The sequence below is a fragment of the Lathamus discolor genome, chromosome Z (assembly GCF_037157495.1).
Source record: "Lathamus discolor isolate bLatDis1 chromosome Z, bLatDis1.hap1, whole genome shotgun sequence".
Taxonomy (NCBI): domain Eukaryota; kingdom Metazoa; phylum Chordata; class Aves; order Psittaciformes; family Psittacidae; genus Lathamus; species Lathamus discolor.
Window position 1 is genome coordinate 77236234 of NC_088909.1, and position 14023 is coordinate 77250256.

Sequence of the window (14023 nt, forward strand, 5' to 3'; positions counted from 1 at the left end):
TTTCCTCTATTATCCAGCACTGGAATTTTGCTAAACTTCCCCAGCTGAAAGTTTCCTTAACAAAATTTGTATTTGTGGAATTTTGCTGCTCCTATGTAACTGGCCACTTTTGTATAATCAGACTTTAAACAGTGACAAATAGCTTTCACATCTAAGAAAGACAGAATGAATTAAAGCTTACTTTAATTGCCCCAGAGATCAAATACGTATCAGGTTTTAGAAAATAAAAGTCGTGCAAGATTTAAAGCTGACCTTTACCACCTCAGCTTATGCAGAAAACAACCTCTACCTCTAAGTCACATCTCCCACAGTCATGTGAGAATTCTTGCAGACCCAATTGCCTCAAGTAAATGCATGCCTTCAAGTAAATCTTGTCATCTATAATGACTGCACTGAATGACATAGCTTCCATGTATCACACCATATCTGGTGGTTCTTCAGTCTGAATTACATGATTTCAGGGATCTAGAAAATAAACCACAAAAACACAAACTACTAGGCTTAGAAGTACAGAAGTAAAGCTCACCATGTAGCTTCCATGACAGCATAGCTGACTGGAGAGGACAAACTCATGACATCCAATAAGCAGCTTTGAGTTTATGAACTCTGGAGAAGGAACATCATCTTCAACCATATACACTCTTACTTGACAAGCTTCAAAGATTACTCTTTTCCATATCATAAAAATACTAAAACCTGTAACAGAGACATATTTTGGCTTATTTGGCAATATAATTAATCATTTGTTAACATTCACGAACAGTTACCAGTGATACTACTATGCCTTGTGAACAACTACCACCCATAATGTGACATCAGTTCTAGGCAAAAAATAGAACTGTTACTAGTCCTCTAAGCTTGCATATTGCAGATGAAAAGAAATATATATTTTGTACAGTATCTTCTGCCAGGGTTTTCAGAAGGAAGTAAATACAAAATGCTATGTTTGCATAGATTGTTCCCCTACATTCCCTTTTCCCCTAAGAGTATCACAGATTTCTCTTCAAAATAATTCTAAGGGAGGTAATAGCACATACTGTGACTTTTTTAAGTAGGTCAATATCCAAGGTTTGCTGGCAAACGGCAGCTAACATAGCAAGTCTTCTAACATTTCATAAACCTGGAATTTTCTATTTGAACATATTTTTATTAGATAAGTCAGCAGTATTTAGGGGTTTATGGGAGGAATATTAAACTGAACTGTAACTTGGTTCACCCATAGGAGAAACCCAGTAATACAGAGTTACTGACAAAAAGAAATATACAGACAACATATTTACAACATAGACCTTAAAAAAACCTCCAAGATGTACTTCAAGTTGAACAGTGAAGAAATGTATGTGTTCTACTAATTAAAGCAAGACAACATGAAAACTAAGCTGTATTCAACAGTCAAGATTAATAAGCCACAAGTCACTGAGGAACTAGTTTACCGTATCACCCTTTTAAGCTGTGTTTCAACCTACACCAAAATCTTATCAAAAAAGAAAAACTGTAACAAACACTTTCTCAGATATCTGGGAGTTTTACCTCAAGAATAGAATTCACTAATTCTATCCAACAACAGCTGCAGTGAAAAAAGTCTTTGTCTTAAAGCACAATCAAAATGTAGTCACATCCACTCCATTCTGCAGTTTAGAACTTCCTGAAATTACTCTGAAGCCATGGGGGGGGGGGGGGGTGGATTAAAAAAAAAATAAACAAAAAACCCTAAAGAATATTTTCTGAGAATACAAATTATTTTGAATACACACCATTCCTTTGTTAAGATATGTATGAACAGATAGCTTATTAGAACACAGAGGGATACCCTCTAAAATCATGCTATTTCACTTCCAAACGAAAGTATTCAAATGGCATGGAATGGCTTGTAGAAGACACATAATTAAACAAGACAGTGCTCATCTGAAGGGCTAATATGTTTGACGGGCATTACCTTACAAAGCTTGCATCATATTCTTCTCATGGACTTCTCAATATGCTTAACTATGAATTAGGCCATTGATTAAGACTGGATAGAAGTTCTTTACTGTGAGGGTGGTGAGGCACTGACACAGGTTGCTCAGAGAAACTCTGGATGCCCCATTCCTGGCAATGATCAAGGCCAGGCTGGACGGGGCTTGGAGCAACCCTGTCTAGTGGAAGGTGCTCCTGCCCATGGCGGAGGGTCGGAACTAGCTGAGTTTTTGAAGGTGCAACCCAAACGGTTGTATGACTCTCAAAAAAGGTCTATGATCTCAAAAGGTACTATTTTAAAAGATACAACCCCAGGCGTAACTAACATATCTGCGCCGGACCCTACAAAAACTCACCAGCAGTTGTCTCAGCTCAAAAAAATCACTAGATTTTCATTAACGTGGATTAAACATTCTATGCAAGCTAAAATTCAAGCAGCAGCACTTCACTGCGTTACACCACAGGTGTCACTGGACCACCCGCGGCTCACACGGTCTGTCCGGCAGGCCGAGGGGACAGCCGCAGGGAAGCGGACAGGGTTTCAGCACACCCCTCAGACCTGCTCGCAGACACCCGAAACCGCCCGGCAGCACCGATCTCCGCCGTTCACCGAGCGCCTCCAGCCCGCTGGAGACCAGCGGGGCAGCCTCAAGGCCCGCCCGCCGCCGGGATGGGGCTGACGATGCGGTACCACACAGCCCCGGAGGTGCCGGAGGCGGACTGGGCACTCCCGAGCCTCACGTGAGGTGCCCTCGGCCCGCCGCAGCCCCGCGAACACCCCCGTCCCACCTCAGCGAGGCCTCCGGCGGGACGCCCGATTACTAGGGCCCGGAGGGAAGGACGCGGCCCCGCCCCGCCACGCCCCGCCCCGACGCGCCACGCAGCGCGCGGGAGCTCCCCAGCGACGACTTCCGGCTGCGGAAGGGCCCTGGCAACGCCGCCGCTCGGAGCCGGCGAGCTGGGCGTCGCGCATGCGTGGGGGGCGCCGCACGGCTGCCGCCGCAGGGTGCCGCCGCGGGCTCCCGCTGTGTCGCCCGCCACGCGTGTTCTTCGGCGGGCACCGGTGTCCGCCCGCCCGCCCGCCCGGAAGCGGAGGCGCGGTGCTCCAGCCCGCCGCGCAGGCGGCTTGCGCCGAGCGGGCAGCACGGCTGGGAGGCCAGCATGAGAGGCCGGCGCGCCCGCGGTGTTTGCCGCCCGTTCCGCCTGAGGGTTTGCACTTCGTCCGAGTCAGGAGTTGCTTCGGGCCACCCGAGACTTATGGGTGAGTGCAAGTGTCCTCAGCCAAAACCGGTATCCCCCAGCCAGGCCACTCCGCAGCTGGTTGGGCATGAAGGATGGTTCACCTAGCACAGCTGCCTGTGCCGGCCCAATAAGCAGTCACCCCTGTGAATATCATCATCAGGCAGCTCCTGGCAGCACAGGTGGCATACCCAAACACCTCTCTTCATGGACAGGAGGTAGCTGTATCCTCCTTCCCAGAGCTGCTGGCATGTGAGCATGTCTGCAGCTGGGCAGTAAGAGATCTGCAAATTAGATTATAGGGTAAATATGTATAGGAATTCCTAGAATCACAGAATGGTTTGGGTTGGAAAGGACCTTAAAGCTCATGTAGTTTCAAGCCCCTGTTAGGAGCAGAACATCTTCCACTACACTGGATTGTTCAAAGCCCCACCCAACCTGGCCTTCAACACTGCCAGGGATGGGGCAGCCACAGTTTTCTGGGTAACCTGTGCCAGTGCCTTACCACTCTGACTGTAAATAACTCATCCTAATATCTAATCAAAATCTACCCTCCCTTCAGTTCAAAGCCATTAACTACCCCTTGTCCTATCAATACAGGTCCTTGTAATGAAAAATACTAATATGAAAGCCAGACTGAGACTTGGATACCCTTAAATATGGGGTGGCAGATTCTTCACCCAGGTCATCAGAAAAACAGATGAAAGATGATTGTGCAAAATCCTAAGAGGGTTGATGGGGGAAACAAGTAACAAGGTTACCACTGTTTGCCTCACTGCACAAATTGGAAAGTTCTTAAGAAACACCTCAACTGAGAGATTCCAGGGTCCAGAAGGAAGCATATGTAATGTGAAACAGCAACAGATGCCAAATAAAATTAACCCTACAATAATCTTAGGAAACTGGATGAGGTATTCTGGAAAGCGTGCTACAGGCTGAAAGGAATTAAAACAACCTTAAGTTAACATGTTCAGTAACTACCATTGACGCTGTCATAAATAGATACACATTAAGATATTAGTAACATGTTCTCTGACTGTTTACACTTAACCTGAATTTCCACAGGCCGTGAGAATTCTTGCATGAGCAAGATTGCGTTAAAAGCTATCACAAATCACATTTGGAAAAGCATCAGTAAGGTTGCTTTAAATAAAGTAAATGTATTATAAAGGTAAAAGCAGTAAAAGAGTATCGGTCTGCATTCAAAGAGAAAAATACATCACCATGTCCATAGTCTACCAGGTTATCTAGGAAAATACACCATCCAGAAATTACCAGGGTAATCTTAGAATTCATACAGCCCAAAAATGACCAGGTTATTTAAGAACACAGGGTCCAGAAGATAAATAAGGCACTTAAGAGACAATAATATAAAATGGATAGTGCACGGAATGGGCGCATGAGGAAACACATTAAAAAAAAAATAAAATCTGTTAACTCTTGAGCCCAAGTAATAGCATAGTTGGAGACACGTTAAAATTGGATATATAAGACTGTAGCAAGCTCACATAATGCTCTGAGTTGTGTAAGGTGCCGTGTTTCTTCAGCACTGGATATGCAGCACCCATAAGTCTGACAGGCTGCAGGTACTGTACTGCTGTTTATGTGAGTACAGTCTTATCACTAAGGGGAGCTGTGTTGCATTACCTGTTCTCAGGTTTTCTAAGTTGCATGGGATCTGGTAACCCATTCCAGCTCTGTGTCACTGTATAGTCTGAATGCAACAAATTGAAGCATAAAGTCTTCAACTTTAATTCAGATTTTTTACTCTAAAGGTCTCAGATTTTATAACGTCAAAAAATCTACAGAGAAATATGATTCACAATTTAAACATCTTTTATCTTTACATAAATACTTACATTTGTAAAAACACATGAAGATTGCTTGGATTTTTCTTCTAGTTGGAATTCCCCAAAAGGAGCAAAATTACACGAAAGATAGTTACTTACGAAGTTTAAATCATCTCGTATTAACCACAAAGCTGCAGTTGGTCCTTACTCAGGAAAACACTCATACTGAATTCAAAGTACAGCTAAGTGCTTTGGCTTACAGGTCAGCATGACTGACTTCGTGAACGCCAGTACTGCCAGAGCATTTAAGGTTCCTGTCACTTTTTATTCCAAAGTTGTTTCCTGTTGCTTTTAACTGCAAAAAGACTGTTTTGGGCTAAGGTTTTCTAAGATGTGCAGTTAAGTATAGCCTGATACTGGTATCCTTCAAGGTCTAGACTCAAATTTTAATTGCAAGTCACAAGATGGCCCATCGTATTTTACCCCCTTTGAGATAAGTCTCAAAACTTCATTTCTAGTTTGTGACCTAGCTTATGTATAATTGGCTTTTAACTGTGGTTTTGCTACTTCTGCATCACAGTTATTTTAGATGTCTTGTGCCAAATCAAAGAGGTTCTTTGCCTAGGGGCACAGTATTGGAAGATTTCATTATGTTGCAATTCTTTTAATAACAGCATGGCTTTTTTTTTCCTGATCAAAAATACACTAGTGAACAGGGCTTTGTGTCTGCTGTTGTCTGATGAATAGTCAAAAATTGAACATGATTAAAAACGGCCTGGGATAATGAAAAAGTATAAATTAAGGGATAATATGAAAAGAATTGTAGAGATTTAACACCATATCTGGAATTTTCGTAGGTTTTGGCACCATAATACCTTACCAGATACTGAACCAATAAGACAAGTTTATCTTCCCAAAATAATACACATACCATTTTTTACCTTGATTCACAAAAATTGCTTCAGACACAATGCTGCTTCTGCATCCATGTAGCTAACCAAACACCTTTTCTTCCTCCCACACTGAAAACTACTGATCATATATCATAGAATCAACTAGGTTGGAAAAGACCTTTAAGATCATCAAGTCCAACCATTACTCCAGCACTGCCAAGTCCATCCCTAAACCACGTCACTAAGGGCCTCATCTACACAGTTTTTGAACACTTCCAGGGACAGCAATTCTACCACTTCCTGGGCAGTGTTTTCCAATGCCTGATCACCCTCTCTGTGAAGAATTTTTTCGTAATATCAAATCTAAACCTCCTCTGGCACAACTTGAGGCTGTTTCCTCTTGTCCTATCTCGTGTTGCTTGCGAGAAGAGACCAATCCCCACCTCGTTCCATCCTCCTTTCATGTACTTTTAGAGAGGGATAAGGTCCCCCCGGAGCCTTCTCTTCATAAGACTAAACAACCTCAGTTCCCTCAGCCGTTCCTCATCAGACTTACTCTCCAGACACTTCATCGGCAATATACATGCTATCTTAGGTATTTCTTCACAGTTCAAGGAATATTTTGGTCTAAAATCTACTTGTAGACAGGATGTACAGGGGACTTTTAGAAAGGCGGAAACAAATCAAGAGTTCTTTCACACATGGGATTCAGCATTATTCTTATTCCTGAAAGAGACCTGTTCAGGATGTCAATAGAAAGAGTGCTTGACATTCAGGATAATGGAGAGGAGAATGTGGTGCTTCATTGTGGGTCTAGCCTTGACAGAGCAAGAGCAACTGCTTCTCTTGCTGGCAGGATACGAGTGTGCTTCTTTGCAATAAGACATAACCCACACGTGCAGGAAATCAGTTGAAAATGGCTGTTTAAAACACAAGTTCAAGACATAAAACTCCTCATGGGAAGAACTATTTTGCGCCTCTGAAGTTCATTCCTGGCTTGTTAGCTTAATGCGTATTGTGTTCTGACCTCGTGCTCAAGAAGTGGGTGGCAGGTCTGGCTGAAGGACAGAATTCTGTCCTTCAGAATTAAACTGCTAAAAAATGCTGATATGGTACACAACGTTTAATAGCAACAGTATGGCATGTTACCCTCTTTCAAGTACAATGTCTGGATTGCAAAATACACATTTGTTTTTCCTTCTGTTGTGTCTGTCTGTACTTGAACAGTCTGTCTTCAATCTTATCTTTACTAAACATGCACAAATGAGCCTGATTACACACAAAATATAACTTGTTCAAGCATTTTATTTTTCATTCTATAAATTGAAGTTTGCTTTGTTTTCTTTAGATTTAAAAAATGCTTTAGTCATATTAGGCTTTCTTGAAGAAGACCCTACTTTTGTATGAAGCCAAGTCATCTCAAGTTACTTCCTTAATTAGGAAAAAAAAGCATTTTCACTGCTCTTCACTCATACGAGACACGAAGCTTCTGATTCCTAAGGAATGTCAGATTCAAAACCCTGTTACCAAGGGTTGAGGAAATTAGAATGTTCTCAGGAGATTCCAAAAGCATTGCTTCAAAACTAAAATATGAACTTATTTGATCTGATGTATAATTAAACAGAGTAGTGACTTAGGTAAGGAAATCCTTGCAAAGGAAATCCTTGCAGATTGTCAGTTTCTGCATAGCAGAATAATATACACAGTTTTTGCACTACTTACTGCAGAAAAAAATACGAAACTTTATGTATTATTGAAATACTTACATATGTGCCAGTGCAGATACAGTTTCTACCACTGCCAAACGTTCATCTACCTCTAAACAATTCTAGTTGGACAGTTAATCTTAGTTCTTCTACGGAATTTTTGCTCCAAGTCATCCACTTGTGGATAGGAAGAAAGGATTTTTTTCTGCCTAATATGTTGCTGATTTCTGTTTCTATGTTCTATTTTCTGATCAGCTCTTGTCTAACCCTGTAGAAAGCTGATACTTGTGTAAGGCATATGAGTTTCACCACCTGAAATAAAATCAGCCAAATTTTACTGGTTTAAGCCATTGGAAAACTGCTGTCTGTCCCTGCTTAACGCAGATGGAGCAAAGTTTTGCAGTTAACATTTGTAAGTGATCATTTTGCATTTGAGTAGGAAAGCAACTAGAAAAATTCACAACTTGCTCTTTGGCAACTGCAGTGGGTGTTTTGGCCCTGAAACGCTAGGCCAGCTTCAGTATCAAAACTGAAAGCAAGATTATGCTTATCACAAGGACTTATCTTTGTTTGTGAGCAGCACAGAGGGCAGCTGGCAGAAAATTGGTCTGTAAAAGTTGTGTGCCAGGATGATCACTCAAGCACAAAATAGTTAGGTCTGCCCTGTGAGACAATGTTAATTGTGCAAGAGGTAACTTTTTGTGCCACTACTCCTGAAGTGCAGGATTGCAGGTGGTGCTGTGTGGGACATGAGTTACAAAACAAAGCAAGTCAGAGAGCAGACAGGCCAGCTAATTTTCATTGCAGAGGGAGAAGAACAAGAACTAGAGCCAACAGGACTGGCCAGCAAAGAGAAGGATGCTGTTGGGTTAAAATCTGGGTCTGAGGTCCTCTGTTTGGAGAAAAGTACCTGTGGGGGGAAACTGTGGGGAGGCTGTAGGTGCTTGGTGCATGCGGTAGGGAGACCACCTGGCCAGCAGAAAAGGTAGAGGAGGACGCAGTGGCTGAAATGCCGGGAGCGGAGTGAGCTTCATACTGCTAAGCCATGAGAGAGCAGAAACAGGGAGCACAACAGGAATAACACACAGTCTGAATTAACAGTAAAGCATTAAAGAAAAACAGGAGTTCATGGCGACTGGGTTGCAGGCAAGAACGCGGTGGACCTGAAGGACTGAAGCTGTGGGTTGTTGGGTGTGGGGAAGAAGTCCAGACATTGAGAAAAGTAAGCAGGCAAAGAGTACGCAGGGAGCATGAGCATCTTTGGGGCCAACAGCAGCACGGGATGATGGTAAGTCTGGGAAAGGGAGGCCTCTGTAACAGGGCGGAAAAAAACACAAAGGGACCTTCGGGGACAAACACCCGTCTGCTTTACACACGAGGGTGGTGACAATTAGCTGCTTCCAGTCAGTGAATGGAGCGAGCTTTCAAGTCAGAAAGGGAACAGCACAAGGCCAGACTGACAAAAGCAACTCCGGGCGAGCACTGGTGACTGAAGTGCCGACGCTTGGCCCCGGGCCAGGCTTGTCACCAGCCTGGCGACAGTCCCGCGCCTGCCAGCCACGCTGCCGCCGGCGGCACCCGGCGCAGCCCGCTTCACTGTTAGGGGAGTAAGGGCTGGATTCGCGGGGACACGCGAGGAGGCGGGCCTGCCCGCGGCCCTTCCGCTGGTACCGGTGCCGAGGCCGGCCGGCGGGTTCACGCGGATCCGGCGTCTGCACCCCCAACCCCGCAGTCCCGCGACCGCCCCGCCCCCGCGGAAGGAGGAATGAGCCACCTTCTATTGCTGAGGAGAGAAGGGGCGGATGAGACTTGGTCTCTCCTTTCATCCCTCCCTCCGTGCCTCGGGGCGGGCGGGCCGCTTCTCCTGGCTGCCTCCGTTCGCCCTCACACCTGGACGTGTTAACCGAGCCGTCTGTTTTCGGCAGGCCTGCGCCGCCTCACCCCCGACACCTCCCCTGCCGCCTGGTTGCGGCGTGTGGTTGGTACCGCCCCGCCTGGCGGGCGGAGGGAGCGCGGCTGTAACTCCGGCGGCGCCTGCTGCTGCTGCAGGAGGAGGAGGTGGGCTGCGGGCCGGGCAGCAGCGCGACGGGCAGCGAGGCGCCAGGCCGCCGCGACTGAGGGGACTGGACGGGCCGGGGCGGGGGGGCGAGGAGGGGAGAGAGATGGGCGGAGTTTTGCGTCAGCGCCGTCGCGGCTTATATGAGGGGGGCGGGGGGAGGATGCGTCCGTTTGGCGGGAGCGGTCCGGCGGAGGAGGAGCGAGGTTTCGCCGAGCCGAGCCGAGCCGAGCGGGGCTGTCGTGCGGAGTGCCGTGTGTGCGCGCGCGGCGGGGCAGCGCGGGAGGCCGGCAGGCGCTGCCCGCTGCGTGCGGCCCGGCCCGGCCCTCGTGGGTAGGCAGGGCGCGCCGCGGGTGGGGGCTGCGGGTGCGACCGCCGGCGTCCGAGGGGGCTCCGGCGGGTTGAGGGGTGGGCGCGGCAGGGTGTCTCCCGGCCGGGGGCCGCCCGGTCGCCGTTACGGAGCGCGCTGATGGTGTCCCCTCGTGTGTTGCCCTTGTCTCTGCTCTCCAGCGCCGGTGCGTTTACCCCAGCAGCGGAACCTCAGGCGGTTGGCAGCGCCTCGGTGTCGGGGACTTGAGGTGCGGACCCCTCCCCTCGGATCAGTTCGGCTGGCGGTAGCGGGCGTCACGTCGGTGAGAAAACATGAGCCGAGATTTCAAACCCGGAGACTTGATCTTTGCCAAGATGAAAGGTTATCCCCATTGGCCAGCCAGGGTAAGGCACCCCTCCTCCCCTGCAGGCCGCAGCGCCCTCCTGCTCGGTACCTGCCCTCCCCCGGCCTCCCCTCACGCTGTTGGGCTTTGTGTAGCTAGAAGCGCCTTCGGGCACCCGCGGAGAGCCAGACGCTGAAACCGCGCGGCGCGCTCGGCCGCCCCTTGCCCGAGGGAGGGCAGCGCAGCGCTCCCGTGGTTGGAAGCGACTTCTCGAGCCGCGCTGCGGATCCCTGGTCGGCTTTGCTCTTGCCTTACGCTTCTGTGCAAGTCGCTTCTGTAAGCAGTAGTCCTCTCTAGTAGTTGTTAGCTGTGCTAATTTGCATAACAGCTTTTAGAAATGAAGGCTGCTGTCGATAGCGATAGCGCGGTGCTGGAGCTCTGCAGGCATCTAACTGCACCAGAATGTTCGTCCCGAGTAACTGCCCCTTTTTGACAAAAGAAAGTGATGTCGGGGTTACTCTTCGCTTTTAAAGGGGGCTGTTGCTACACTGCTTCCTATAGAATAAGCCAAGTGTGCACGTGGAGTTGTCTAGTCCTTTTTTTTGCATTCTCCCTGGTTCCTTGGAGGAAGCAGAGTTCTGTGGCTGCTGTAGACTATTTGATGGTCGTAGGAATGCAGAGAGAAGAGTAACAGAGGTATTTTGCTAAGATGCTGGTTGAATAATATTTTTATTTTTTTTTAAGTGCCTTGACCTTTTTGTGTCACTGGACATTTGGGGTTGGCCAAGCTCAGCCTACGGGCAGGAAATCTTGCTATTGCTTATGCTGAAGGAGTGGTGTTTGCATGCAATTGAAATGTGCTTTTCACCTGTAGCATGTCATGCCTCTTCGATTAAAGAAGATGATCATGTGAAAAGTGTGGCTCTAATAGGAGAAGGGTTGTCATTTCCTATACTTGCTAATACTGGTTTTGATTCTGCTGTGTTTTTTAACATACAATTAAAAAGAGACCTTGAGACCAGCTTTACTTCTCTGTAGATTTTGGTTTTAGGTTTTTTATTTTCCTTTTTAATGTCTAACAGTTTTACCTACTTTCCCCTAGACTGTTCCTAACTGTTACTTGACTTGAATTACAATCTCTCTTTTTCTTAGGTGGATGAAGTTCCTGATGGAGCAGTAAAGCCTCCTACGAATAAAATGCCTATTTTCTTTTTTGGCACCCATGAGACGTAAGTCATTTATATTTAAGGTCATAATTTTATTTTTTTTTTTATTTTTCTCATTGTAGAATGCTGTGACAAGAAGTTAACAGCTTGTCTGAATGTAGTGTGTTTTATAGTATAGGTTAAACTGTAGTATTTGGTAGCAGAACAGCTCTTCCTAAATTAATCTCTTTTGACAAGACATGCTTCTCTAACATTTACTTAAGGTAATCACAGGAATGGGATGCCATAACCATACCATATGCACTTTCCTTGTTAAAATAAATAAAAAAAAATCCTACCCACAGTGGCACGAATTATAGGTTTTTCTTTCTTCAGTAAGAAACTTTAATTCTACAGTCCTTTACATCCTCAAAATTCTCAACAATATGTTCTCAAATAAAAAGAAGGCTGAGCACAATGAAGTAGGCAGAATTTGAGAAATTGGCAAATAATAATGTATTGGCTTTTGGTGGGTTTTGTTTTCTGGAGAGGTTTGAATTTGTGAGTAATTTTTTGTATGATCTGGAGAGAAAAATGAGGAAGTGAAGTTAGGTTTATACCTATCAACTTGCAAAATACTTACCTTTAGGTACTTTTTGCAGTGCTGCCATTTTGCAGTTATGAAACATTTGTTTTGAGGGACTGTTTCTTCCACTGCTAAATTTGATTGTAAATATGCTGGGGTTTATAAATTTCTGTTGTTTTGAGAACTATCATGTTACTTTATAGCATGACTGGTTGTCCTAGTGTAGATTTCTAAGACACCGGATTCAGTTCTACTTTTGTTGTCTGGTTGTTTGTGGTGTTTGTTAAAGGAACCAAAGTGGTTTTAATTCCATTGTTTTTATTAATAAAATGGCAAATGATATATAAGCAGCTCAGAGACAGAAGTTGTATATACAAATAATGTTTCACATGTTTTATGGAAAGGCCTTGTTTTTTTTTCCTTCATCTGATTAAAGATCGTTTGAAACCTCTTTAGTCTGGCACTTTGCATCTGTCTTAATAAGACACATTAAGACAAAACACATTGCCCTGTTGAATTAAAGAGTAAGCATCCTCTGTGTTACTTGGTTCTTTTTTTAAGAAGTGATTTACCTTTGAAAAGGGTTTGTGTATGCTCGAGTCTTAACACCAGTGCATTTTTTTTAACTGTTCATATCTTTGAATGGCTCATGTTTTTTTAGTTTTGTTTTTAGTGTGTGTGTGTATATTGTTTTGTGGGTTCGTGAAATTTGATTTAAGGTTGCAAGGTTTGAATCTTGTTGCTTGTTTGTTGTTTTGGGTTTTTTTTAAGTAAGATTTCAAACAATGCGGAAGATTACCTTTTTTATCAATATTTTTTTCCAGATTTTTTTTGGATTCTGAAAGCACAGTATTGTTTTGATCCTGCCCTTGGTAATCTTGATAGGCTGGAGGGAAGGGATGGCATCCAGAGGGACTTTAGACACGCTTGATAGGTGGGCCAGTGCCAACCTCATGAAGTTCAACAAGGCCAAGTGCAGGGTCCTGCACATGGGTCATGGCAATCCCAAGCATAGCTATAGGCTGGGCAGAACCTTGGGCAACATGGTCTAGAGTGAGGTGTCTCTACCCATGGCAGGGGGTTGGAACTAGATACTCTTCATCCCTAGCCATTCTATGATTCTCAAATTCTGTTCCATGACATTTAATTTTTGTTTAGGTGATCCATCAGGTAGTAGGTAGAGCTAACGATTTGCTGTATTGTTTCATGGGAACAAAGATAAATTGGTAAGCTTATTCTCTGCTGTGCTTCTCACAGTTACACACCTGATCAAAGCTAGACACTATGTATCTTCAGCACGTTAGTAGTCTGTACATATACAGCCTATCTTACTCTAAGTAGTAGCAGCTCTGAAAATCTAGATAACTAGTTAAATCATGCTAAAAAGTCCTTCTGTATAAAAGATGACATTTTCTAGCTGCGTGGATGGTTACAGTAGGAAAATACGAGCTATGGCAGAAAGCGAAAGGAAGATCAGCTTGGGAATTATTCTTGACTTCTAGGAACAATACTAGCTCAGTTTTGCAGATTACTATAAACAAGTATGAACTGGTACTTTGCTATGCAGGACAAAGATACACAGGCAGTGTTAAGACAATTACTATGACAGCAGCCTATATAAAAATATTTTTAATATTCATCAAGAAAAACTTTGGGGGAGAAACTTAAAATAAGGAACATCTTAAGTTTTACTGTTCTAGTTTGGTAAGTTACGAGGTCCTATTGTCACACACTGAAAAACTACTGAGTTAATGCTGAGTTGCATAGCGTTTTTAAAAAGGCATGGGCAGTCAGTGTAGCTAAGTGTTGCTTTTTCATGTCCAGTACACTAAAAATTATTCTTAAATTTAGTATTTTAACCAGATCACTTTTAACTTAAGAACTTAGAAGGATTTTTGTTAGCTTAGAGGCATTTCTCCTCTTTTAAATTGTTCTCTTGCTTTACATTGTCCAGATTCCAAAATTTTTTATTCCTAACATTTAAGCATGATTTGTTTAA

At 44.7% G+C, this 14023-nt stretch overlaps 2 protein-coding genes across 3 annotated transcripts in view; one reads left to right on the top strand and one right to left on the bottom strand.

Moving 5' to 3' along the window:
• CCDC171 (coiled-coil domain containing 171) overlaps positions 1-2788 on the bottom strand; it is a 144580-nt gene extending 141792 nt beyond the window's left edge. The window contains exons 1-2 of the mRNA XM_065662549.1: positions 2313-2788; positions 527-696 (exon numbers count right to left, since the gene is read on the bottom strand). Of these exons, the coding sequence (XP_065518621.1) occupies positions 527-573 (47 nt within the window). The 5' untranslated portion in view covers positions 574-696; positions 2313-2788. The remainder of the gene's footprint in view (positions 1-526; positions 697-2312) is intronic.
• Positions 2789-9372: 6584 nt separating this feature from the next.
• The window catches only part of PSIP1 (PC4 and SRSF1 interacting protein 1), a 32971-nt gene continuing 28320 nt past the window's right edge, over positions 9373-14023 (top strand). Inside the window, exons 1-3 of one of the 2 annotated variants that reach the window (XM_065661896.1) lie at positions 9373-9642; positions 10151-10354; positions 11446-11522. In XM_065661896.1, the coding sequence (XP_065517968.1) occupies positions 10283-10354; positions 11446-11522 (149 nt within the window). In that variant the 5' untranslated portion in view covers positions 9373-9642; positions 10151-10282. Of the gene's footprint in view, positions 9643-9951; positions 9974-10150; positions 10355-11445; positions 11523-14023 lie in introns of those variants that run through there. The other variant, XM_065661895.1, reaches the window with a different exon arrangement.